General features: G+C 46.6%; 1 protein-coding gene across 1 annotated transcript in view; it reads left to right on the top strand.

The window, feature by feature from the left end:
• The window catches only part of LOC122927196 (potassium channel subfamily T member 2-like), a 190,012-nt gene that overhangs the window by 155,187 nt on the left and 8,460 nt on the right, over positions 1–26,365 (top strand). Inside the window, exons 19-26 of the mRNA XM_044278815.1 lie at positions 278–383; positions 6,798–6,970; positions 8,230–8,301; positions 9,770–9,904; positions 10,901–11,012; positions 11,129–11,230; positions 18,490–18,573; positions 20,520–20,648. Of these exons, the coding sequence (XP_044134750.1) occupies positions 278–383; positions 6,798–6,970; positions 8,230–8,301; positions 9,770–9,904; positions 10,901–11,012; positions 11,129–11,230; positions 18,490–18,573; positions 20,520–20,648 (913 nt within the window). The remainder of the gene's footprint in view (positions 1–277; positions 384–6,797; positions 6,971–8,229; positions 8,302–9,769; positions 9,905–10,900; positions 11,013–11,128; positions 11,231–18,489; positions 18,574–20,519; positions 20,649–26,365) is intronic.

Raw genomic sequence — 26,365 nt, 5'->3', positions numbered from 1 at the left:
TTAAGTTAATTTTCATGGCAAAGAAGGACTATGCAATTCATCTGATCACTCTTCATAACATTCTGGAGTATATGCAAATTGCTATTATAAAAACTTCAGCAGCAACTTTTCAAATTTCCAATATTTATGTAATTCTCAAAACATTTGGCCACGACTGTACATTATCATCACAGTAAGCAATGAATTTGAGCTCTTTTGGAGCTAGTTTGCCATTGTGTTTATTTAGCACAAAATATTTCACCCAGTATTTCAGCCATTGTTTTCTGTTTCTCCTCAGCTGGGTGAAGGGATATCCTGCCAACACTCCGTACATTGGTAGCTCACCCACTCTCTGCCATCTCCTCCACCAGAAGAATCCATATTGCTGCTTGCGCCTTGATAAGGTAAGATTGAGGCCAGACATATGCATACACATGCATATGGGGACTATTATTATAGTACACTAAATTACACTATTTTCCATATATGTTATTATCGGGATTCGTTTTTTAAGGTGTATTCTCTCACAGAATATGCAGAAATGCCTGAGAAGTGGCATTGGGCAGGGAAATAGGAATGTGATGGTGGGTTTTGTTCCTCCATTCCTGGTAATTATATAAGGCTACATGCACACAACCGTGCCATTTTTTGCGGTCCGCAAACCGCGGATCCGCAAAAAATGGAAGCCACCCTTGTGCCTTCCGCAATTTGCGGAACGGAACGGACGGCCCATTGTAGAAATGCCTATTCTTGTCCGCAAAACGGACAAGAATAGGACATGCTATATTTTTTTTGCAGGTCCACGGAACAGTGCAACGGATGCGGACAGCACACTAAGTCCTGTCCTCATCTTTTGCGGCCCCATTGAAGTGAATTGAAGCCGCAAAAATGGCGGCTCGGATGCAGACCAAAACAACGGTTGTGTGCATGAGGCCTAAAGCGAATTGTTGCCCTGCTTAAAAGAAATCCTAGCTTCTCCCTTCAGACCTTCAGACCAGACCACCATTTTTCAGCCATTTCTCATCTCTGCAGTTTGACAAAAAAAATCTTACAGTCACAGAAAATAATGCACTATAGTTGTAGATGCAAGCATAACATATGGACTAAGCCCTCACTCTATTGATAACATCTGAGACATTTGGTCAATACATTTTGATCAAAACACATCTAAGCCCACCTACCAAGCGACAAGGTGGTCTCAGTTCAGGCGGGTCCTACGCTAAACCTGCCTATGCCGTTATGCCAGGCATGTCCAAACTGCGGCCCTCCAGCTGTTGAAAAACTACAACTCCCAGCATGCCATAATAGCTGTAAGCTATCCAGGCATGCTGGGAGTTGTAGTTTTGCAACAGCTGGAGGGCCGCAGTTTGGACATGCCTGCGTTATGCATTTATGTTCAGGAGTGCAGACCCCGCACATATAGTGTGTTGCTCCTAGTCACCTCCATGTGCAGCAGCAACCGATGGGAGGAGGAGCACGCACAACTACAGTGAGGTCCATAAATATTGGGACATCGACACAATTGTAACATTTTTGGCTCTATACACCACCACAATGGATTTGAAATGAAACGGACAAGATGTGCTTTACCTGCAGACTGTCAGTTTTAATTTGAGGTATTTACATCCACATCAGGTGAACAGTGCAGGAATTACAACAGTTTGCATATGTGCCTCCCACTTGTTAAGGGACCAAAAGTAATGGGACAATTGGCTTCTCGGCTGTTCCATGGCCAGGTGTGTGTTATTCCCTCATTATCCCAATTACAATGAGCAGATAAAAGGCCCAGAGTTCATTTCAAGTGTGCTATTTGTATTTGGAATCTGTTGCTGTCAACTCTCAAGATGAGATCCAAAGAGCTGTCACTATCAGTGAAGCAAGCCATCATTAGGCTGAACAAACCCAACAAACCCATCAGAGAGATAGCAAAAACATTAGGCCTGGCCAAAACAACTGTTTGGAACATTCTTAAAAAGAAGGAACGCATCGGTGAGCTCAGCAACACCAAAAGACCCCGAAGACCACGGAAAACAACTGTGGTGGATGACCGAAGAATTCTTTCCTTGGTGAAGAAAACACCCTTCACAACAGTTGGCCAGATCAAGAACACTCTCCAGGAGGTAGGTGTATGTGTGTCAAAGTCAACAATCAAGAGAAGACTTCACCAGAGTGAATACAGAGGGTTCACCACAAGATGTAAACCATTCGTGAGCCTCAAAAACAGGAAGGCCAGATTAGAGTTTGCCAATCGACATCTAAAAAAGCCTTCACAGTTCTGGAACAACATCCTATGGACAGATGAGACCAAGATCAACTTGTACCAGAGTGATGAGAAGAAAAGAGTATGGAGAAGGAAAGGAACTGCTCATGATCCTAAGCATACCACCTCATCAGTGAAGCATGGTGGTGGTAGTGTCATGGCGTGGGCATGTATGGCTGCCAATGGAACTGGTTCTCTTGTATTTATTGATGATGTGACTGCTGACAAAAGCAGCAGGATGAATTCTGAAGTGTTTCGGGCAATATTATCTGCTCATATTCAGCCAATTGCTTCAGAACTCATTGGACTGCGCTTCACAGTGCAGATGGACAATAACCCAAAGCATACTGCGAAAGCAACCAAAGAGTTTTTTAAGGGAAAGAAGTGGAATTTTCTGCAATGGCCAAGTCAATCACCTGAGCTGAATCCGATTGAGCATGCATTTCACTTGCTGAAGACAAAACTGAAGGGAAAATGCCCCCAAGAACAAGCAGGAACTGAGGACAGTTGCAGTAGAGGCCGGGCAGAGCATCACCAGGGATGAAACACAGCGTCTGGTGATGTCTATGCGTTCCAGACTTCAGGCTGTAATTGACTGCAAAGGATTTGCAACCAAGTATTAAAAAGTGAAAGTTTGATTTATGATTATTATTCTGTCCCATTACTTTTGGTCCCTTAACAAGTGGGAGGCACATATGCAAACTGTTGTAATTCCTACACCGTTCACCTGATTTGGATGTAAATACCCTAAAATTAAAGCTGACAGTCTGCAGGTAAAGCACATCTTTACCTGCAGACCATGTTTCATTTCAAATCCATTGTGGTGGTGTATAGAGCCAAAAATGTTCCAATTGTGTAGCTGTCCCATTATTTATGGACCTGACTGTAGTTGTGCGTGCTCCTCCTCCCACCGGCTGCTGTTGCACATGGAGGTGACTAGGAGCAACACACTATATGTGCGGGGTCTGAACATAAATGCATAACGGCATAGGCAGGTTTAGCGTAGGACCTGCCTGAACTGAGACCACCTTGTCGCTTGGTAGGTGGGCTTAGATGTGTTTTGATCAAAATGTATTGACTAAATGTCTCAGATGTTATCAATAGAGTGAGGGCTTAGTCCATATGTTATGCTTGCCTCTATTATCATAGTGCATTATTTTCTGTGACTGTATAAATGTAGCCATGTACATCCGCAACATTTATTATCATATCGTGCAGGATGTTTTATTTTAATTTTTTTCCATGAAACAAAATCTTAGTTTACTACTTTTCCATCATCCTCCCATCTTTTGGACAAATCATCCTACCACCCTTCAATACTGTGCCTCTGTACTCCCCAATACTATACTGCAGAAACAGATAAACCCCCTGATAATAGTAGTAACCATGCAGATAGTGCCCTAAAATAACTGCGCCCAGCAAATAGTGCCCCTGACACTAATAGTGTAAACATAACGTCCCCCAAAAATAATTGTGGTAAGCCGATACTGTGTACCGATAATGTACCAGTATAAAATTCCCCATATATAGTGCCCCAGTAGATGCCCTCAGTGTCCACCATAATTTGCAAGTATAAAATACCCCTTCTTAGTGCCCCCCATAGATGAGCCCATAGTACTTCTCTCTCCCCTTCCCCATAGTACCCACCATAATGTGCCCCAGTATAAAATGCCCCTATACATAGCCCCCCATATAAAATACCCCTTTTTTGTGGCCTCAGTAGAAGCCTCCATAGTGTTCCTCTCCCCCCTTCCCCCATATAAAATACCCCGTCTTTGTGGCCTCAGCAGATGACCCCATAGTATCCCCAATAATGTGCCAGTAAGAAGTGCCCCCATAGTGCTACCCAATAATGTGCCAGTAAAAAGTGCCACCAATAATGTGCCAATAAGAAATGCCCCCATAGATGCCCCCCAATAATGTGCCAGTAACAAGTGCCCCCATAGATGCCCTCCAATCATGTGCCAGTAACAAGTGCCTCAATAGATGCCCCCAATCATGTGCCAGTAACAAGTGCCCCCATAGATGCCCCCAGTCATGTGCCAGTAACAGGTGCCCCCATAAATGCCCCCCAATCATGTTTGTGCCAATAACAGGAGTCCCATAGATGCCCCCAATCATGTGCCAGTAACAAGTGCCCCCATAGATGCCCCCCAATCATGTTCCAGTAACAGGTGCCCCATAGATGCCCCCCAATCATGTTCCATAACAGGTGCCCCCATAGATGCCCCCCAATCATGTTCCATAACAGGTGCCCCCATAGATGCCCCCCAATCATCTGCCAGTAGTAGTACCATATAAAGAAAAATAAACACTTAGGGTACTTTCACACTAGCGGCAGAATGGATCCGACAGGCTATTCACCCTGTAGGATCCGTCCTGCCGCTATTTCGCCGTGCCGCCGGACTGCTGCTCTGTCCCCATTGACTCCCCACTGAGCTCCGGCGCAGCACGGCAGTGCACAGCGAGAGGCCGCCGGACATGCAGTACTTTTAGTCCAGCGGCCTCTCGCCGTGCTGCGCTGGGGCTCTGCCCCCCGTCCCTATTATAGTCAATGGGGACGGAGCAGCAGACTGGCGGCACGGCGATACAGATGACTACGGAAATGAGCGCTCATCTCCCGGAGCGGAGATAAAAGTCCTCTTTACAGAGAAGATCTGGCGTCCTCTGATCCGTCACCAGGGACCTTTCAAAGGCCTTTGCTATCTGGTCCTGATACCATTCTGAGCGCAGGGGATGTCCTGCAGGGACCCAGACCCTCGGCTGCATGTCGTTTCATCAGATCATTTTCCAGGGTTTATGCTTGTTTCATTTAAAGGGGAAGGATTTACACTAATCGAGATTAAAGGGGCTTAAATGCCCTTTGAGTTCAGCAGGCTTTATCCTGCCTATCTAGTCTCCAGCAGTACAGTACAGTTCTGCAGCACGGTGGCTCAGTGGTTAGCACAGGTGCCTTGCAGCGCGGGGGTCCTAGGTTCGAATCTGACCAAGGACAACATTTGCATGGAGTCTGTATGTTCTCCCCCTGTTTGCATGGGGTTCCTCCGGTTTCCTCCAAAGACATACTGATAGGGACCTTAGATTGTGAGCCCCATTGGGGACAGCGTGATGCTGATGTCTGTAGAGCGCTGTGGAATATAGTACCGCTATATAAGTGCGTAACATAAATACATAGGTTCTCCAGGGACAGTTTTATAAAAAATGGGTCTCACCTAATGGTCTCACATAAGCACTGTATACCCATTTATACCTAAATACCACCAAACAATACTTCCACACCATGTCCATATTCCATGCCCAAGTAGGTCCACCATACAGTATCCAAATAATACTACTCCCCAGGGTACTGCCATTCAAAGTGAAATGTTGTACTGTTACAGGTTACTGTTGGGGGTCACAACCTGCAGGGGTCTCCCTCGGAAATGGGAGGTCCTGGTCAACTGCCTAGATTGCCACCCCCTGAAATGAGACCTGTATTCCTATGTTTCCCTTACCATGCAGTGTGTGAGAAGACTTTCACCCAGCTTTCCCACACAACTGAATGGAAGGTCTACCCTGGTCCATATTGCTGGATACGAAGGAAGAGTTGCCTTTCAAGACTGTGGCAGATTGTAGAAGGAGTTACTCTTAAAGGGGGTTGTCCTATGAAAAATATTCTACATTTTTCAAACCAGCCCCTGGATGTGAATACTTTTGGAATTGCATGTAAATTTTTTTTTAGTATATCCTGAGTTATTCAATAAAATGTATCTGTATAGCGCCACCTGCTGTTTTTTCCCCTTTGTTTCTCCGTTGACCTGAGTAACATCACTGAGGTGGACGCACATGCTCAGTTCCATTCTTCAACTGCCACCAGTCGTATCTATTGTTAAAAGTTGTGGCAGTTACATGGAACAGACCTGCAGCAGAAAGGACATGCTCTCCAGAGCTATGATTGGAGGAAAGCTGCGTTAGAAAGGACACAGCCCCTGAACTATGCTAAGGAGAGAACTGCAACGAAAGAGCATGCCCCCCTGAGCTGTGATAGGGAGAGAGCAGTAGCAGAAAGGACATGACCCTTGAGCTATGATCGCGAGAGAGCAGAAGAAGAAAGGACACCCCCTGCTGTGATATGGAGAGAGCTGCAGCAGAAAGGACATGCCTTCTGAGCTGTGATAGGGAGAGAACTGCTTCAGAAAGGACACCTGCCTGAATAAGGAGATGCCCCTGAGCTGTGATAGGGAGAGAACTGCTTCAGAAAGGACACCTGCCTGAATAAGGAGATGCCCCTGAGCTGTGATAGGGAGAGAGCAGTAGCAGAAAGGATACCCACCCACCTGAGAAAGGGCACGCCGCTTGAGCTGCCAGCTTGAAATAAATCTAGCAGAACAATTTGAGCAGTGAATGGGGAGATTTCTGGATCCATGTGAGGTCCAGGACTGGGCTTTGTTAGAAAGATATTATGTACAATATGATGTCTGATTTTTCTTTTAATTATGGTATAACCCCTTTAGGTTTATGTATGATGTCCCTTTGTGATAGTCCATGTCTTCCTCCCCTCTTTTTCTTAACTTCACAGAGCTGCCACCATTTCCCATATGAGGATGCGAGGGCTTACGGCTTCAGGAACGCCCTGGTGATTGTGTCCGCTGAACGAGCAGGCAATGGGCTGTATAACTTCATAGTCCCGCTGAGGGCGTATTACAGAGCCAAGAAGGAACTGAGCCCCATCATCCTTCTCCTGGAGAACCCGTGAGGATCAAAACATGACACCCACAGGGATTTATAGCGCAGGGCAGATTGTGATGTTTTTTTATTACATATGAAGCGTTCTATAACAGTAGCATTCATAGTACCTCTATTACACAGCCTTCCACAATGCCAACCAATGACTGTGCCACCTACAGTGCCCTACCAAGCAGTTCCAACCACATTGCTCAGTAAATGTTGCTCTTCACAGTGCTCTAGCTTGCCAGTGTCATCCACAGTGTCCTCCAACCAGAACCATTTATAATTCCCACCAGCAAGTGTCATCCACAGTGTCCTCCAGCCAGAACCATGCACAATGCCCACCAGCCAGTGTCATCCACAGTGTCCTCCAGCCAGAACCATGCACAATGCCCACCAGCCAGTGCCATCCACAGTGTCCTTCAGCCAGAACCATGTACAATGCCCACCAGCTAGTGCCATTCACAGTGTCCTTCAGCCAGAACCATGCACAATGCCCACCAGCCTGTGTCATCCACAGTGTCCTTCAGCCAGAACCATGTACAATGCCCACCAGCTAGTGTCATCCAGAGTGTCCTCCAGCCAGAACCATGCACAATGCCCAACAGCCAGTGCCATCCACTGTGTCCTTCAGCCAGAACCATGCACAATATCCACCAGACAATTTCATCCACACTGTCCTCCAGCCAGAACCATGCACAATGCCCACCAGCCAGTGTCCTCCAGCCAGAACCATACACAGTGCCCACCAGCCAGTGTCATCCACAGCGTACTCCAGACAGAACCATACACAGTGCCCACCAGCAAGTGTCATCCACAGAGTACTCCAGCCAGAACGATACATAGTGCCCACCAGCCAGTGTCATCTACAGTGTCCTTCAGCCAGAACCATAAACAGTGCCCACCAGCCAGTGTCATCCACAGTGTCCTCCAGGAAGAACCATGCATAATGCCCACCAGTCAGTGCCATCCACAGTGTCCTCCAGCCAAAACCATGCACAATGCCCACCAGTCAGTGCCATCCACAGTGTCCTCCAGCCAGAACCATGCACAATGTCCACCAGCCAGTGTCATCTACAGTGTCCTCCAGCCAGAATTATGCATAATGCCCACCAGCCAGGGACCTCTACAGTTTGCCCAAAGACAGTGCTATCCTCCTTTACTCCCCATGCAGTTCACAGTGCCCCCACAATCAGGGCGTTCTCCAGCCAGTGCCATGCTCAATTTCCACCAGCCAGATCTGCACATGGAGACTTATCTCATTTTCCATACTTATCTTACAGACCTGATACGCAGTTCCTTGAAGCTATCTGCTGGTTCCCACTTGTCTATTACATGGTGGGGTCCATTGACAAGTGAGTAATAATGAGAAAGATATTGGTTATTGTATGAAGTCACTGCACCCCCGCATATCTGCCAAAGATTTACAAAGACATGGCTTCTTTCTACCAAAACAGCGCCACCGCTGTCCACAGGTTGTGTTTGGTATTGCAGCTCGCTTGAAATGAGCGGAGCTGCTATACCTGACTCAACCCATGGACAGGGGGAAGTTATATGTGGAGAAAAGCAGACATTATTTTCTAATCCTGGCCAACCTCGTCTAGATCAAAGGCTCAAAAGAGAAGTGCGTTGTAGCACCCTATGTGGACGGGAGCCAGGTCTGTGCTGCTGATGTTTTTAGCTCACAGATGATTTTTTTTCTTTTTAGAATTGATACAATTGTAGCAAACCCTCAGCTGTGAGAAGTTTCTGGTATGGCCAGTTTTTCTGCCTCTAGACGCCAATAGGAATGCTTCTATTCACTGACAGCATGCAGTCATCCTGAAATGTCAATACAAAATATACCAGAAATCATCATGCAATGTAACATTGTGCTATAATTTACCCTGTCTATCCTTTCATGCCTATTGACAGCCCTCGTGCCCCGACAGGCCGTCTCCAATATGTATGGAAGCCCTTGGGCAGCAGAGTGGGCCCCGGGTCTATCACATCCCTGCCCGCTTCCCAAAATACGCCTGCCAACACGATGCAGTCATCATGGGGGTCCAAAAGTCAGGCTACACTATACTATATAGGAAATGTATGTTCTCCCCGTGTTGGCGTGGGTTTTCTCCGGGTTCTCCGGTTTCCTCCCACACTCCAAAGACGTACTGATAGGGACCTTACATTGTGAGCCCCATTGGGGACAGCGTCTGTAAAGCGCTGCGGAATATAGTAGCGCTATATAAGTGCATAAAATAAATAAATAAAGGCAGAAAAGCAAAGCACGGAGCCCCGGCAGTCTCCGGTCAGACTTCTCTATGTCTCTGGCAGGCCTAATCCGATTTTTCTAAAAATACATTTAGGTGGAGAACTCCTTTAAGGTGCTTAGAACAGTAAAAGTACACCAGCATTACCGAACAAACCCTCCAGTAATAATAAATGCTTATAGATACATTTATTGATACGACATTTAAAGGGCATGACCAGTTACATGTGCGCTTGGCAGCTGAAGGCATCTGTGTTGGTCCCATGTTCATATGTGCCCGCATTGCTGAGAAAAATGATATTCTAATATATGTCTCTGGGAGCAACAGGGGCGTTGTCATTGCACCTAGGGGCTCTGCTCTCAGCAATGCGGCACATATGAACATGGGACCAACAGAGATGTCTTCAGCTGCCTAGTGCACATGTAACAGGTCAGCCAGTGTCATAGGTACAAAACTGCTGACAGATGCCCTTGTTGTTACCCCCTGTGTGATATGTTTTGGTGTCTCCCTCCTCTTCCCCCTGCACAATGTATACCATGCTATACCGCTTTCAGCAGCTCTGCTCTCTCTGCAGTCTTGACGACCTGCTGCGTTGCGGTGTGAGTTACGCCACTCACATGGTGGTTGTGGGCGAGGAAAGCTCGATGGTTGCAGAGGAAGATTATATGGCTGATGCCCGGACCATAGTCAATGTACAAACACTTTTTAGGTAAGAGTGTCCTTCTCTACTTCACCCTGTGACGCTGCTGTACGGATGCAAGAACCTGTCCAGAGATGTAGGCTTCAGCAACTGCTGCAATCCTGGATCATCTGCGACTCTAGGTTGGGTCATTCCGCTATAATTCCTGCTAGAAGTTATAAATTAATTACTAGCAGAATGCAATGAAGGTCCAGCTGGGTGTATCCAGTTGGGGGGGGGGGTGTCCATGCACAGTCTGACAATATCCAATCAGTGCTGCCAGTGCAGGGACCCCCCCCCCCCCAACTGGTAACTCCCATCTGGACCTTCATTGCAAACTGCTTGCAATTCATTCATAACTTCTAGCAGGAATAATAAAGCAATGGCACACCATAGAGTCGTAGCAATACATGCTCAAAATTGTAATTACAAGGGGGATGCTAAAAGCATTGGAAAAAAAAAAACTACATATTACCTGGATAAAATGGTGCCATACAGTGCCCCCCAGGATAACAAGAGCACAAATTGCTCCTTTGCCATAAAGCACCCATACTTTCACAGATACCGCATATAGTGCCCAGTTAGTGTCATATATTGCCAAGATACATAATGCTTGCTTACCCTGCCGTGCATTCACCGAATAGTGTCATACAGTGCCCACATAAAGCCGAACTGTACCTGCAAAGTGGTATGCTCTGCCAGCATGGAGCTGAATGGTACTCTCATACACAGCCAATTGGTGCCCAGAGATCGCTATGCTCTACCCACATATAGTCAAACCGTGCTCACCTACTGCCATATAGTGACCATATGGACATATAGTGCCCCGAGAGTGTCATACAGCATTACCTAAGCTGTGCAGAAGTGCCATGCTGCCCCCTCCTGCTAGTGATAGAGAATAAGATACTGATACCGAGTAAGGAATCTGCACTGAAAATCTACAAATCTGCCGCGTGTGAGCCTGGTCTTATGTATACAGGGTATATGAGAGGAGGAGGATGATGATGACGACTGTTTCTTCTGCAGATTGTTCCCTGGGCTGAACATTATCACAGAATTAACACATCCAGCAAACATGAGATTCATGCAGTTCAAAGCTAAGGACAAGTACTCAGTGGTGCTGTCTAAGCTGGAGAAGGTAAAGGCCGTAACACTCGTCAGATACCTGTCTGACTGTCTCTCTAATGTCTGTCACCTTCCTATGTCTTCTTCTCCTTTTCTTAATCCCTCCCTCAAAGCTCTGTCCTCTCACAGAGGGAACGTGAACGGGGCTCTAACCTGGTCTTCATGTTCAGACTGCCCTTTGCTGCTGGGAAGGTCTTCAGCGTCAGCATGCTAGATACTCTTCTATATCAGGTACTGTTTTCTATATCTCCTCCTATTACTCTACATATCTACCTCTACATCTCCTCCTATTACTACATATAACCAGGGCCGGCGTCAGCACCCAGCATACCCGGGCAAGTGCCGGGGCCCACTGTTCCTTAGGGGGCCCACTCCGGCAGTCGCGGTCCCTTTAAATATCACCCTGTCCCTGCCTAGTATCTAGGAAAACGGAGCATGCTGCTCTCAGCGCGCTCCATGTTCTCTCAGCAGCACAAGGGAGAAGGAAGCAGGGGGTGGTGCCGCCGTGGACGGAGGAGGGGAGGGGCTGTGGCCACTGTGTTAAAAAAACTGTATTAAAAACATTGGTGGCGCAGTGCGCCCTCACACCCCCCCCCAGTATTAAAATCATTGGTGGCGCTGTGCGCCCCTCCCAACCCACCACTAGTATTAAAATCATTGGTGGCAATGGCCACAGGGTCCCCTCCCCCCTCCTCATTGGTGGCAGCTTCTGATCGGAGTCCCAGCTGTTTAATCCTGGGGCTCCGATCGGTTACCATGGCAGCCAGGACGCTACTGAAGCCTTGGCTGCCATGGTAATCTCCCTGCTGCTGTGTGTATTAGGCACAGGGCAGCAGGGAGAGTGTGAGGTCCTATTCACCCTAATAGAGCTCTATTAAGGTGAATAGGACAAGGGATGAAAAGATCCCAGATTCTTAGGGGCTAATGGTTATTTAAAAAAACTGAAAAAAATAAATATTAAGTATAAATCACCCACTTTCCCAATTTTACATAGAAATATATAAAGCTGAGTGTATGTGTGTGTCTGTCCGCTAAAGGAATCTGCACCGTCGCATTTAAAATCACAAAATTTGGCACACAGGTACATCAGGGGTTCGGGAAGGTTTTAGACCAGGTCTCGGCTCTTTAGGACATACCGTTCCTGAAATATTCCCAAAAAATGCATTAGCCAATAGAAGCTTGGTCACATGACCCTTATCAGCCAATAGAAGCTCTCAGGTCCTCCAGCATCCACACACAGTATTACTTCAGGTTTCCAAAACAACCCAGCCATTTATCCTCACTGCTGTAGGAGAGCTTTAAAGGATGATGAAACAAACTCCAGCAAAATTTGCTTTGGTGTTCTTAGTATTTATTGTAATGCGGCAAAGTAACACTTTGTGTGACGTTTCGGCACAATAGCCTTTTTCAAACACATGCCGCTCTGGAAAGCTTTAAAGGAAATCTGTCACCAGGATAATCGCTATGGAAGTAAAGCCATGGCCTAATAGCACTTAGTACCTTATTTCCAGATGTGCCTTTGTTCCAGCAATAGATGTTTTTATCCTCTGAAAATCCAGTTTATTTGATATGCAAATGAGCCAGTAAGGTGCCTAGAGGGGCGTCACTTTTGTAGGAAGGAGCCCAGACACGGCCCCTGCCACAATGTATCCACCCTCAAAAGACTTAAAACCCCGCCCACAGGTCCAGCTAAACCACGCCCCTGATCTGGTTAGGCCACACCCCTCTCCTCCCCCTGCAAGCCGACGGGGATTGAAAAAATGAGGTAAAAATCAACTTCTGTCAGTTGCAGGCGTGGGAGGGAGGGTGACTTTCTCCCAGCAGCTCACACTCAGACAGTACAGTGCTGCTGTCTTAGAGTGAGCTGTTCAAAAGGATACTCCCCCGATCCGGTTAGGTCACGTCCCCGATCCAGTTAGACCAGGCCCCACTCCTCAGCCGACTGAGATTGAAAAAATGAAGTTAAAAATCAACTTCTAGGTCCCGCTAAGCCAGATCTGGTTAGGCCACGCCCCCTCCCACTCCTGAGCCGATGGGGATTGAAAAAATTAAGGTAAAAATCAACTCCTGTCAGCTGCAGGGGTGGGAGGGAGGGTGACTTTCTCCCTGCAGCTCACAATAAGACAGTACAGTGCTGCTATCTTAGAGTGAGCTGTTAAAAAGGCCATGCCCCCTATCCGGTTAGGCCACGCTCCCTCCCATTCAGCCAACTGAGATTGAAAAAATGAAGTTAAATATCACCTTCTAGGTCCCGCTAAACCACGCGCCGATCTGGTTAGGCCACGCCCCCTCCACTCCTTTGCCGACAGGGATTGATAAAATGGAGGTAAAAATCAACTTCTGTCAGCTGCAGGGGTAGGAGGGAGGGTGACTTTCTCCCTGCAGATCACACTCAGACAGTACAGTGCTGCTGTCTTAGAGTATATGCCCCCGATCCAGTAAAGGCCACTGTTAAGGGGCGGGCCCCTGTGGAGGTCACTGTCAAGGGGGTGGGCTGCTGTGGATGTCCAATTTTAAGGAACGGGGCACTGTGGGGGGGGGTCAATGTTAAGTGGTGGGGAGCTGTGGAGGTCACTGTTTTGGGGGCGGGGTGCTGTAGATGTCACTGTTATGGTGGATAGTTAAATATACCCGAGCGAAGCCGGACCCGCTAGTAAAATATATAAACAATAAATAAATATTACATATCGCCACGTCTGAAAAGTCCAAAGTAATAAAATATCAAAAATATCTCCTATGCGGTGAGTACTGTAACAGAAAAATAAATAAATAAAAACTGTGCGATTCGACATTTTTTTTTTAGTAAAATTTTCTCCCCAAAAATAGGATAGGATTGTTCAGTTATGGACGTTCCATAAAATGCGGAATGCACGCAGCTTTTTGGCTGGTGTTTTTCCGCGTGGTATCGAGTATTGCAATACTTTTTTATGGTATAGAAATCAAATCAATCAAATCAATTTGGTATCATAAAAACCCTAGTCTGCTGCAGCCTGCCCTGCTGTGCTCCAAATTAAAATATCATCATATTGATATTATTTGGCCCTTTGGGCTGAGGGGCAGGCAGCAGCATAGTGCTATTAGCGTTCATATTGAAATTTATTTTCATATTCAATGTCTGTTTCTCTTTAGAGGGTGTACGGTAAAAACAGAATACTGAGTAGACCTGAGGGATTAAAAAGTAGGGGTATAAGGATTGATTCACATATATCCGCTCTGTAGCGTGTTCTGTCTATTGTATTTGGCAACATCTATAACACATGCAGCTTCATTGCCGTGTCTGTTGTGCAAAATGCCAATAGGGGGCCCACTGAGGCTTTATCGCCCAAGGGGCCATGTGAACCTGGAGCCGGCCCTGCATATAACCTCTACTATATCTCCTCCTATTACTCCATATAACTTCTACTATATCTCCTCCTATTACTCCATATAACCTCTCCTATATCTCCTCCTATTACTCCATATAACCTCTCCTATATCTCCTCCTATTACTCCATATAACCTCTCCTATATCTCCTCCTATTACTCCATATAACCTCTCCTATATCTCCTCCTATTACTCCATATAACCTCTCCTATATCTCCTCCTATTACTCCATATAACCTCTCCTATATCTCCTCCTATTACTCCATATAACCTCTCCTATATCTCCTCCTATTACTCCATATAACCTCTCCTATATCTCCTCCTATTACTCCATATACCCTCTCCTATATCTCCTCCTATTACTTCATATAACCTCTCTTATATCTCCTCCTATTACTCCATATAACTTCTACTATATCTCCTCCTATTACTCCATATAACCTCTCCTATATCTCCTCCTATTACTCCATATAACCTCTCCTATATCTCCTCCTATTACTCCATATAACCTCTCCTATATCTCCTCCTATTACTCCATATAACCTCTCCTATATCTCCTTCTATTACTCCATATATCCTCTCCTATATCTCCTCCTATTACTCCATATAACCTCTCCTATATCTCTTCCTATTACTCCATATAACCTCTCCTATATATCCTCCTATTACTCCATATATCCTCTCCTATAGCTCCTCCCAGGGGTGTAGCTAAAGGCTCATGGGCCCTGGTGCAAGAGTTCAGCTTGGGCCCCCCTTCCCTCAAACCTTTGTGCTGCATGAGGCAAAAATTGAAACTGCACCCCCCTCCTCCATACCAAATTCTTAACCTAACCCCTTCTGTCCAGCCAGAGGTGTAACTTGCATACACTTTCTATAATACCAGTGTCTTCTTATGTGGCACAAGGGTCTTTGGGCCCCTTAGGCTCCTGGGCCCAGTAGCGACTGCTACCTCTGCACCCCTATAGCTACGCCCCTGTCTCCTCCTATTACTCCATATAACCTCTCCTATATCTCCTCCTATTACTCCGTATAACCTCTCCTATATCTCCTCCTATTACTCCGTATAACCTCTCCTATATCTCCTCCTATTACTCCATATAACCTCTCCTATATCTCCTCCTATTACTCCGTATAACCTCTCCTATATCTCCTCCTATTACTCCATATAACCTCTCCTATATCTCCTCCTATTACTCCATATAACCTCTCCTATATCTTCTTCTATTACTCCATATACCCTCTCCTATAGGTCCTCCTATTACTCCATATATCCTCTCCTATATCTCCTCCTATTACTCCATATAACCTCTCCTATATCTCTCCCTATTACTCCATATATCCTCCCTCTATATCTCCTCCTATTACTCCATATAACCTCTCCTATATCTCCTCCTATTACTCCATACAACCTCTCCTATATCTCCTCCTATTACTCCATATAACCTCTCCTATATCTCCTCCTATTACTCCATACAACCTCTCCTATATCTCCTCCTATTACTCCATATGTCCTCTCCTATATCTCCTCCTATTACTCCATATATCCTCCCTCTATATCTCCTCCCATTACTCCATATATCCTCTCCTATAGCTCCCCCATTACTCCATATAACCTCTCCTATATCTCCTCCTATTACTCCATATAACCTCTCCTATATCTCCCCCATTACTCCATACAACCTCTCTTATATCTCCTCCTATTACTCCATATATCATCTCCTATAGCTCCCCCATTACTCCATATAACCTCTCCTATATCTCCTCCTATTACTCCATATAACCTCTCCTATATCTCCTCCTATCACTCTGTATAACCTCTCCTATATCTCCTCCTATTACTTCATATAACCTCTCTTATATCTCCTCCTATTACTCCATATGTCCTCTCCTATATCTCCCCCATTACTCCATATAACCTCTCCTATATCCCCTCCTATTACTCCATATAACCTCTCCTATATCTCCTTCTATTACTCCATATATCCTCTCCTATATCTCCTCCTATTACTCCATATAACCTCTCCTATATCTCTTCCTATTACTCCATATAACCTCTCCTATATCTCCTCCTATTACTCCATATAACCTCTCCTATATCTCCTCCTGTTACTCCATATAACCTCTCCTATATCTCCTCATATTACTCCATATAACCTCTCCTATATATCCTCCTATTACTCCATATGTCCTCTCCTATATCTCCTCCTGTTACTCCATATAACCTCTCCTATATCCCCTCCTATTGCTCCATATAACCTCTCCTATATCTCCTCCTATTACTCCATATAACCTCTCCTATATCTCCTCCTATTGCTCCATATAACCTCTCCTAGATCTCCTCCTATTACTCCATATAACCTCTCCTATATCCCCTCCTATTACTCCATATATCCTCTCCTATATCTCCTCCTATTACTCCATATAACCTCTCCTATATCTCTTCCTATTACTCCATATAACCTCTCCTATATCTCCTCCTATTACTCCATATAACCTCTCCTATATCTCCTCCTGTTACTCCATATAACCTCTCCTATATCTCCTCATATTACTCCATATAACCTCTCCTATATATCCTCCTATTACTCCATATGTCCTCTCCTATATCTCCTCCTGTTACTCCATATAACCTCTCCTATATCCCCTCCTATTGCTCCATATAACCTCTCCTATATCTCCTCCTATTACTCCATATAACCTCTCCTATATCTCCTCCTATTGCTCCATATATCCTCTCCTATATCTCCTCCTATTACTCCATATAACCTCTCCTAGATCTCCTCCTATTACCCCATATAACCTCTCCTAGATCTCCTCCTATTACTCCATATAACCTCTCCTATATCTCCTCCTATTACTCCATATATCCTCTACTATATCTTCTTCTATTACTCCATATAACCTCTCCTATATCCCCTCCTATTACTCCATATATCCTCTCCTATATCTCCTCCTATTACTCCATATAACCTCTCCTATATCTCTTCCTATTACTCCATATAACCTCTCCTATATCTCCTCCTATTACTCCATATAACCTCTCCTATATCTCCTCCTGTTACTCCATATAACCTCTCCTATATCTCCTCATATTACTCCATATAACCTCTCCTATATATCCTCCTATTACTCCATATGTCCTCTCCTATATCTCCTCCTGTTACTCCATATAACCTCTCCTATATCCCCTCCTATTGCTCCATATAACCTCTCCTATATCTCCTCCTATTACTCCATATAACCTCTCCTATATCTCCTCCTATTGCTCCATATAACCTCTCCTAGATCTCCTCCTATTACCCCATATAACCTCTCCTAGATCTCCTCCTATTACTCCATATAACCTCTCCTATATCTCCTCCTATTACTCCATATATCCTCTCCTATATCTTCTTCTATTACTCCATATAACCTCTCCTATATCTCTTCCTATTACTCCATATAACCTCTCCTATATCTCCTTCTATTACTCCATATATCCTCTCCTATATCTCCTCCTATTACTCCATATAACCTCTCCTATATCTCTTCCTATTACTCCATATAACCTCTCCTATATCTCCTCCTATTACTCCATATAACCTCTCCTATATCTCCTCCTGTTACTCCATATAACCTCTCCTATATCTCCTCCTATTACTCCATATAACCTCTCCTATATCCCCTCCTATTGCTCCATATAACCTCTCCTATATCTCCTCCTATTACTCCATATATCCTCTTCTATATCTTCTTCTATTACTCCATATATCCTCTCCTATATCTCCTCCTATTACTCCATATAACCTCTCCTAAAGCTCCTCCTATTACTCCATATAACCTCCCTCTATATCTCCTCCTATTACTCCATATATCCTCCCTCTATATCTCCTCCTATTACTCCATATAACCTCTCCTAAAGCTCCTCCTATTACTCCATATATCCTCTCCTATATCTCCTCCTATTACTCCATATAACCTCTCCTATATCTCCTCCTATTACTCCATATAACCTCTCCTATATCTCCTCCTATTACTCCATATAACCTCTCCTAAAGCTCCTCCTATTACTCCATATAACCTCTCCTATATCTCCCCCATTACTCTATAGTAACTCCATTGTTTTCCCTTTCCCTCTCTGCTTCAGTCCTTTGTGAAGGATTACATGATCTCCATCACACGTCTGTTACTTGGTCTGGACTCTATGCCCGGCTCCGGTTTCTTGTGTGCGGTAAGTCATTGGCGTTTTATCCAGTAATATTGTTGTAAGTCTGATATTGAATAAAACCAAATATTCTCCTCCTACTATAACATTTTATAATGAGATCTGTTTGTGGGAAAGCTGTATCACTGACTGGCTCGGTGCTGGAGTCCAGGAGGCGGATCCTTTTGTTGTGCTCCGCCCTCTCAGGCTCTTCATTAGGCCTCATGCACATGACCGTGGTGTGTTTTGCGGTCGTAAATCGCGGATCCGCAAAACACGGATGGCGTCCATGCGCGTTCCGCAATTTGCGGAACGGCACGGACAGCCTTTAATATAAATGCCTATTCTTGTCCGCCAAGCGCGGACAAGAATAGGACAGGTTATAATTTTTTAGCGGGCCACGGAACAGAGCAATGGATGCGGACAGTACACGGAGTGCTGTCCGCATCTTTTGCGGCCCCATTGAATTGAATGGGTCCACATCCGAGCCGCCGTTTTGGACCAAAACAATGGCCATGTGCATGAGGCAGAGCACTTCCCTATGTTGTTCCATTAGGTTGCTTAAAATAAAAAGTATCCTACCCCACAGTGCCCCCATACTTTGCCAACTACACAGAGCTCCCGTAGTGCCAGCCTGACAGTGCGTCCATACTGTACCAATCACACAGAACTCCCGTTGTGCCAGCCCCACAGTGCCCCCATACCGTATCAACCACACAGAGTTCCTGTAATGCCAGCCACACAGTGCCCCCATACTGTACCAACCACACAGTGCCTCCATACTATACCAACCACACAGTGCCCCCATACTATACCAACCACACAAAGCTCTTGTAGTGCCAGCCCCACAGTGCCCCCATATTGTGCCAACCACACAGAGCTCCCGTAGTGCCAGCCCCACAGTGCCCCCAAACTATACCAACCACACAGAGCTCCTGTAGTGTCAGCCCCACAGTGCCCCCAAACTATACCAACCACACAGAGCTCCTGTAGTGTCAGCCCTACAGTGCCCCCAAACTATACCAACCACACAGAGCTCCTGTAGTGTCAGCCCTACAGTGCCCCCAAACTATACCAACCACACAGAGCTCCTGTAGTGTCAGCCCCACAGTGCCCCCAAACTATACCAACCACACAGAGCTCCTGTAGTGTCAACCCCACAGTGCTCCCATACTGTACCAACCACACAGAGCTCCCGTAGTGCCAGCTCCACAGTGCCCCCATACTGTACCAACCAGAGAGAACTCCCGTAGTGCCAGCCCCAGAGTGCCCCCATACTGTACCAACCACACAGAGCTCCCGTCGTGCACTGCCAGACCCACAGTGCTCCCGTATTGCCAGCTCCACAGTGCCCCCATACTGTACCAGTCCCACAGAGCTCCATACTGTACCAATCACATAGAGCCCCTCCTACATAGTGCCAGCCTAACATGGAAATTATGGTGAACAAACAGCAGAGGGCGCTCCCGTGTATCTCCCAAGAACTGCACTGTGTCCCATTATTAAAGCCCCTGCTTGATTTCTGCCGGGGGCCCGACAAGCGTCATATAGAAGTCCTCCTGTAGGGGGAGCAGCAGCATTCTGATGGAGGAGAGTCCTTGTCTCCTTCATTATTCTTATTTTGTATATTGATGCTCTGAGCAAATCACATTCTGTCGATTCCCCGTGAGCGATGACGTCTAGAATGCTAATAATCAGGCAAAATGCAGATTTTTAAATGCTCTTTATAAATTTTAAAATAATGTATTATATGCTAAATAATCCCGGTAGCTATATTCTACACATAGCTGTATATAGTCCCAGATACGCCCTATAAGATCAAAGCCTGAGGCAGGATATCGTCGCCCCGGCCAGCTCCATCAGTTATTATACTGTTTGGTGTGTGATCATTTCATGAAAACGATTTCGATTTTGGGTCACTGTGCCCCCTTGTGGTGAAATAGAGGAATGACAAAACATGTATTTTTACTCAGCTCCGAGTCACAGAAGAAGACCTTTGGATTCGTTGCTATGGGCGTCTCTATCAGAAGTTGTGTTCTACTACTGGCGAAATACCTATTGGAATCTTCCGCACCGAGACGCACGTGTTGCCGGCCTCTGAGGTACGCTGTGGCTCCTGCCTCTCTGTACTATCGGTGGTCAGAATTGTCCAAACAAATATTTTACAGCAGGAAAGATAGCAACGCCTCCAAGTCAGTTGACCCAGCTGCAGTACCAGGCACAGCCACACTTACATGTAAGGCACTCTACCTGGATAAACGAAAAGGGCCTCAGCACTCCGGAGACCATCACCTCCCTTTGTTTAGACGTTTGTGGGGGTCCAATCCTTGGGAACCCCAGACAATCATACAATGATGGCCTATCCTAAAGGCAGACTATCAATTAAAAACACTAGATGACGCCTTTTACCCTTAGGGTGCATTCACATTACCATATGTATTTGTCGAAGACAGTACAGGGATGCTGTCCGCATCCGTATGTCCGTTCTGTGAAGGATAGAACATGTCCTGATCCGTGTGGTGTCTGCATCGGTATGTCCGTTCTGTGAAGGATAGAACATGTCCTGATCCGTGTGGTGTCTGCATCCGTATGTCCGTTCTGTGAAGGATAGAACATGTCCTGATCCGTGTGGTGTCTGCATCGGTATGTCCGTTCTGTGAAGGATAGAACATGTCCTGATCTGTGTGCTGTCCGCATCCGTATGTCCGTTCTGTGAAGGATAGAACATGTCCTGATCCGTGTGCTGTCCGCATCTGTATGTCCGTTCTGTGAGGGATAGAACATGTCCTGATTCGTGTGGTGTCTGCATCCGTATGTCTGTTCCACAAAGGATAGAACATGTCCTGATCCGAGCACGGTCCGCATCCGTATGTCTGTTCTGTGAAGGATAGAACATGTCCTGATCCGTGTGGTGTCCGCATCTGTATGTCCGTTCTGTGAAGGATAGAACATGTCCTGATCTGTGTGCTGTCCGCATCCGTATGTCCGTTCTGTGAAGGATAGAACATGTCCTGATCCGTGTGGTGTCCGCATCTGTATGTCCGTTCTGTGAAGGATAGAACATGTCCTGATTCGTGTGGTGTCTGCATCCGTATGTCTGTTCCACAAAGGATAGAACATGTCCTGATCCGAGCACGGTCCGCATCCGTATGTCCGTTCTGTGAAGGATAGAACATGTCCTGATCCGTGTGGTGTCCGCATCTGTATGTCCGTTCTGTGAAGGATAGAACATGTCCTGATCCGTGTGGTGTCCGCATCTGTATGTCCGTTCTGTGAAGGACAGAACATGTCCTGATCCGTGTGGTGTCTGCATCCGTATGTCTGTTCTGTGAAGGATAGAACATGTCCTGATCCGTGTGGTGTCCGCATCCGTATGTCCGTTCTGTGAAGGATAGAACATGTCCTGATCCGTGTGCTGTCCGCATCCGTATGTCCGTTCTGTGAAGGATAGAACATGTCCTGATCCGTGTGCTGTCCGCATCTGTATGTCCGTTCCACAAATGATAGAACATGTCCTGATCCATGTGCTGTCCGCATCTGTATGTCCGTTCTGTGAATGATAGAACATGTCCTGATCCGAGCACGGTCCGCATCTGTATGTCCGTTCTGTGAAGGATAGAACATGTCCTGATCCGTGTGGTGTCCGCATCTGTATGTCCGTTCTGTGAAGGATAGAACATGTCCTGATCCGTGTGCTGTCCGCATCTGTATGTCCGTTCTGTGAAGGATAGAACATGTCCTGATCCGAGCACGGTCCGCATCCGTATGTCTGTTCTGTGAAGGATAGAACATGTCCTGATCTGTGTGCTGTCCGCATCCGTATGTCTGTTCTGTGAAGGATAGAACATGTCCTGATCTGTGTGCTGTCCGCATCTGTATGTCCGTTCTGTGAAGGATAGAACATGTCCTGATCCGTGTGCTGTCCGCATCTGTATGTCCGTTCTGTGAAGGATAGAACATGTCCTGATTCGTGTGGTGTCTGCATCCGTATGTCTGTTCCACAAAGGATAGAACATGTCCTGATCCGAGCACGGTCCGCATCCGTATGTCCGTTCTGTGAAGGATAGAACATGTCCTGATCCGTGTGGTGTCCGCATCTGTATGTCCGTTCTGTGAAGGATAGAACATGTCCTGATCCGTGTGGTGTCCGCATCTGTATGTCCGTTCTGTGAAGGACAGAACATGTCCTGATCCGTGTGGTGTCTGCATCCGTATGTCTGTTCTGTGAAGGATAGAACATGTCCTGATCCGTGTGCTGTCCGCATCCGTATGTCTGTTCTGTGAAGGATAGAACATGTCCTGATCCGTGTGGTGTCCGCATCCGTATGTCCGTTCTGTGAAGGATAGAACATGTCCTGATCCGTGTGCTGTCCGCATCCGTATGTCCGTTCTGTGAAGGATAGAACATGTCCTGATCCGTGTGCTGTCCGCATCTGTATGTCCGTTCCACAAATGATAGAACATGTCCTGATCCATGTGCTGTCCGCATCTGTATGTCCGTTCTGTGAATGATAGAACATGTCCTGATCCGAGCACGGTCCGCATCTGTATGTCCGTTCTGTGAAGGATAGAACATGTCCTGATCTGTGTGCTGTCCGCATCCGTATGTCCGTTCTGTGAAGGATAGAACATGTCCTGATCCGTGTGGTGTCCGCATCCGTATGTCCGTTCTGTGAAGGATAGAACATGTCCTGATCCGTGTGCTGTCCGCATCTGTATGTCTGTTCCACAAAGGATAGAACATGTCCTGATCCGAGCACGGTCCGCATCCGTATGTCCGTTCTGTGAAGGATAGAACATGTCCTGATCCGTGTGCTGTCCGCATCCGTATGTCCGTTCTGTGAAGGATAGAACATGTCCTGATCCGTGTGGTGTCCGCATCTGTATGTCCGTTCTGTGAAGGATAGAACATGTCCTGATCCGTGTGCTGTCTGCATCTGTATGTCCGTTCTGTGAAGGATAGAACATGTCCTGATCCGTGTGGTGTCCGCATCTGTATGTCCGTTCTGTAAAGGATAGAACATGTCCTGATCCGTGTGCTGTCCGCACCCGTATGTCCGTTCCACAAAGGATAGAACATGTCCTGATCCGTGTGCTGTCCGCATCTGTATGTCCGTTCTGTGAAGGATAGAACATGTCCTGATCCGTGTGGTGTCTGCATCTGTATGTCCGTTCTGTGAAGGATAGAACATGTCCTGATCCGTGTGGTGTCTGCATCTGTATGTCCGTTCTGTGAAGGATAGAACATGTCCTGATCTGTGTGCTGTCCGCATCTGTATGTCCATTCTGTGAAGGATAGAACATGTCCTGATCCGTGTGCTGTCCGCATCCGTATGTCCGTTCTGTGAAGGATAGAACATGTCCTGTTCCGTGTGCTATCCGCATCCATATGTCCGTTCTGTGAAGGATAGAACATGTCCTGATCCGTGTGGTGTCCGCATCCGTATGTCTGTTCTGTGAAGGATAGAACATGTCCTGATCTGAGTGCTGTCCGCATCTGTATGTCCGTTCTGTGAAGGATAGAACATTTCCTGATCCGTGTGCTGTCCGCATCCGTATGTCCGTTCTGTGAAGGATAGAACATGTCCTGATCCGTGTGCTGTCCGCATCTGTATGTCCGTTCTGTGAAGGATAGAACATGTCCTGATCCATGTGCTGTCCGCATCTGTATGTCCGTTCCACAAAGGATAGAACATGTCCTGATCCGTGTGCTGTCCGCATCCGTATGTCCGTTCTGTGAAGGATAGAACATGTCCTGATCCGTGTGCTGTCCGCATCCGTATGTCCGTTCTGTGAAGGATAGAACATGTCCTGATCCGTGTGGTGTCCGCATCTGTATGTCCGTTCTGTGAAGGATAGAACATGTCCTGATCCGTGTGCTGTCCGCATCCGTATGTCCGTTCTGTGAAGGATAGAACATGTCCTGATCCGTGTGCTGTCCGCATCCGTATGTCTGTTCTGTGAAGGATAGAACATGTCCTGATCCGTGTGGTGTCCGCATCCGTATGTCCGTTCTGTGAAGGATAGAACATGTCCTGATCTGAGTGCTGTCCGCATCTGTATGTCCGTTCTGTGAAGGATAGAACATGTCCTGATCCGTGTGCTGTCCGCATCTGTATGTCCGTTCTGTGAAGGATAGAACATGTCCTGATCCGTGTGCTGTCCGCATCCGTATGTCTGTTCTGTGAAGGATAGAACATGTCCTGATCCGTGTGGTGTCCGCATCCGTATGTCCGTTCTGTGAAGGATAGAACATGTCCTGATCTGAGTGCTGTCCGCATCTGTATGTCCGTTCTGTGAAGGATAGAACATGTCCTGATCCGTGTGCTGTCCGCATCTGTATGTCCGTTCTGTGAAGGATAGAACATGTCCTGATCTGTGTGCTGTCCGCATCCGTATGTCTGTTCTGTGAAGGATAGAACATGTCCTGATCTGTGTGCTGTCCGCATCCGTATGTCTGTTCTGTGAAGGATAGAACATGTCCTGATCTGTGTGCTGTCCGCATCCGTATGTCTGTTCTGTGAAGGATAGAACATGTCCTGATCCGTGTGGTGTCTGCATCTGTATGTCCGTTCTGTGAAGGATAGAACATGTCCTGATCTGTGTGCTGTCCGCATCCGTATGTCCGTTCTGTGAAGGATAGAACATGTCCTGATCCGTGTGGTGTCCGCATCTGTATGTCCGTTCTGTGAAGGATAGAACATGTCCTGATCCGTGTGGTGTCTGCATCGGTATGTCCGTTCTGTGAAGGATAGAACATGTCCTGATCCGTGTGCTGTCCGCATCCGTATGTCCGTTCTGTGAAGGATAGAACATGTCCTGATCCGTGTGGTGTCTGCATCTGTATGTCCGTTCTGTGAAGGATAGAACATGTCCTGATCCGTGTGCTGTCCGCATCCGTATGTCCGTTCTGTGAATGATAGAACATGTCCTGATCCGAGCACTGTCCGCATCTGTATGTCCGTTCCACAAATGATAGAACATGTCCTGATCCGTGTCGTGTCTGCATCCGTATGTCTGTTCTGTGAAGGATAGAACATGTCCTGATCCGTGTGCTGTCCGCATCCGTATGTCCGTTCTGTGAAGGATAGAACATGTCCTGATCCGTGTGGTGTCTGCATCTGTATGTCCGTTCTGTGAAGGATAGAACATGTCCTGATCCGTGTGCTGTCCGCATCCGTATGTCCGTTCTGTGAATGATAGAACATGTCCTGATCCGAGCACTGTCTGCATCTGTATGTCGGTTCTGTGAAGGATAGAACATGTCCTGATTCGTGTGGTGTCCGCATCTGTATGTCCGTTCCACAAATGATAGAACATGTCCTGATCCGTGTCGTGTCTGCATCCGTATGTCCGTTCTGTGAAGGATAGAACATGTCCTGATCCGTGTGCTGTCCGCATCCGTATGTCCGTTCTGTGAAGGATAGAACATGTCCTGATCTGTGTGCTGTCCGCATCCGTATGTCCGTTCTGTGAAGGATAGAACATGTCCTGATCCGTGTGCTGTCCGCATCCGTATGTCCGTTCTGTGAAGGATAGAACATGTCCTGATCCGTGTGCTGTCCGCATCCGTATGTCTGTTCTGTGAAGGACAGAACATGTCCTGATCCGTGTGCTGTCCGCATCCGTATGTCCGTTCTGTGAAGGACAGAACATGTCCTGATCCGTGTGGTGTCCGCATCTGTAAGTTCGTTCTGTGAAGGATAGAACATGTCCTGATCCGTGTGGTGTCCGCATCTGTAAGTTCGTTCTGTGAAGGACAGAACATGTCCTGATCCGTGTGGTGTCCGCATCTGTAAGTTCGTTCTGTGAAGGATAG

This window comes from Bufo gargarizans, chromosome 2 (assembly GCF_014858855.1).
Source record: "Bufo gargarizans isolate SCDJY-AF-19 chromosome 2, ASM1485885v1, whole genome shotgun sequence".
Classification (NCBI taxonomy): domain Eukaryota; kingdom Metazoa; phylum Chordata; class Amphibia; order Anura; family Bufonidae; genus Bufo; species Bufo gargarizans.
Note: the sequence above shows the minus strand (reverse complement) of the source record. Positions and strands in the feature narration are given on the sequence as shown.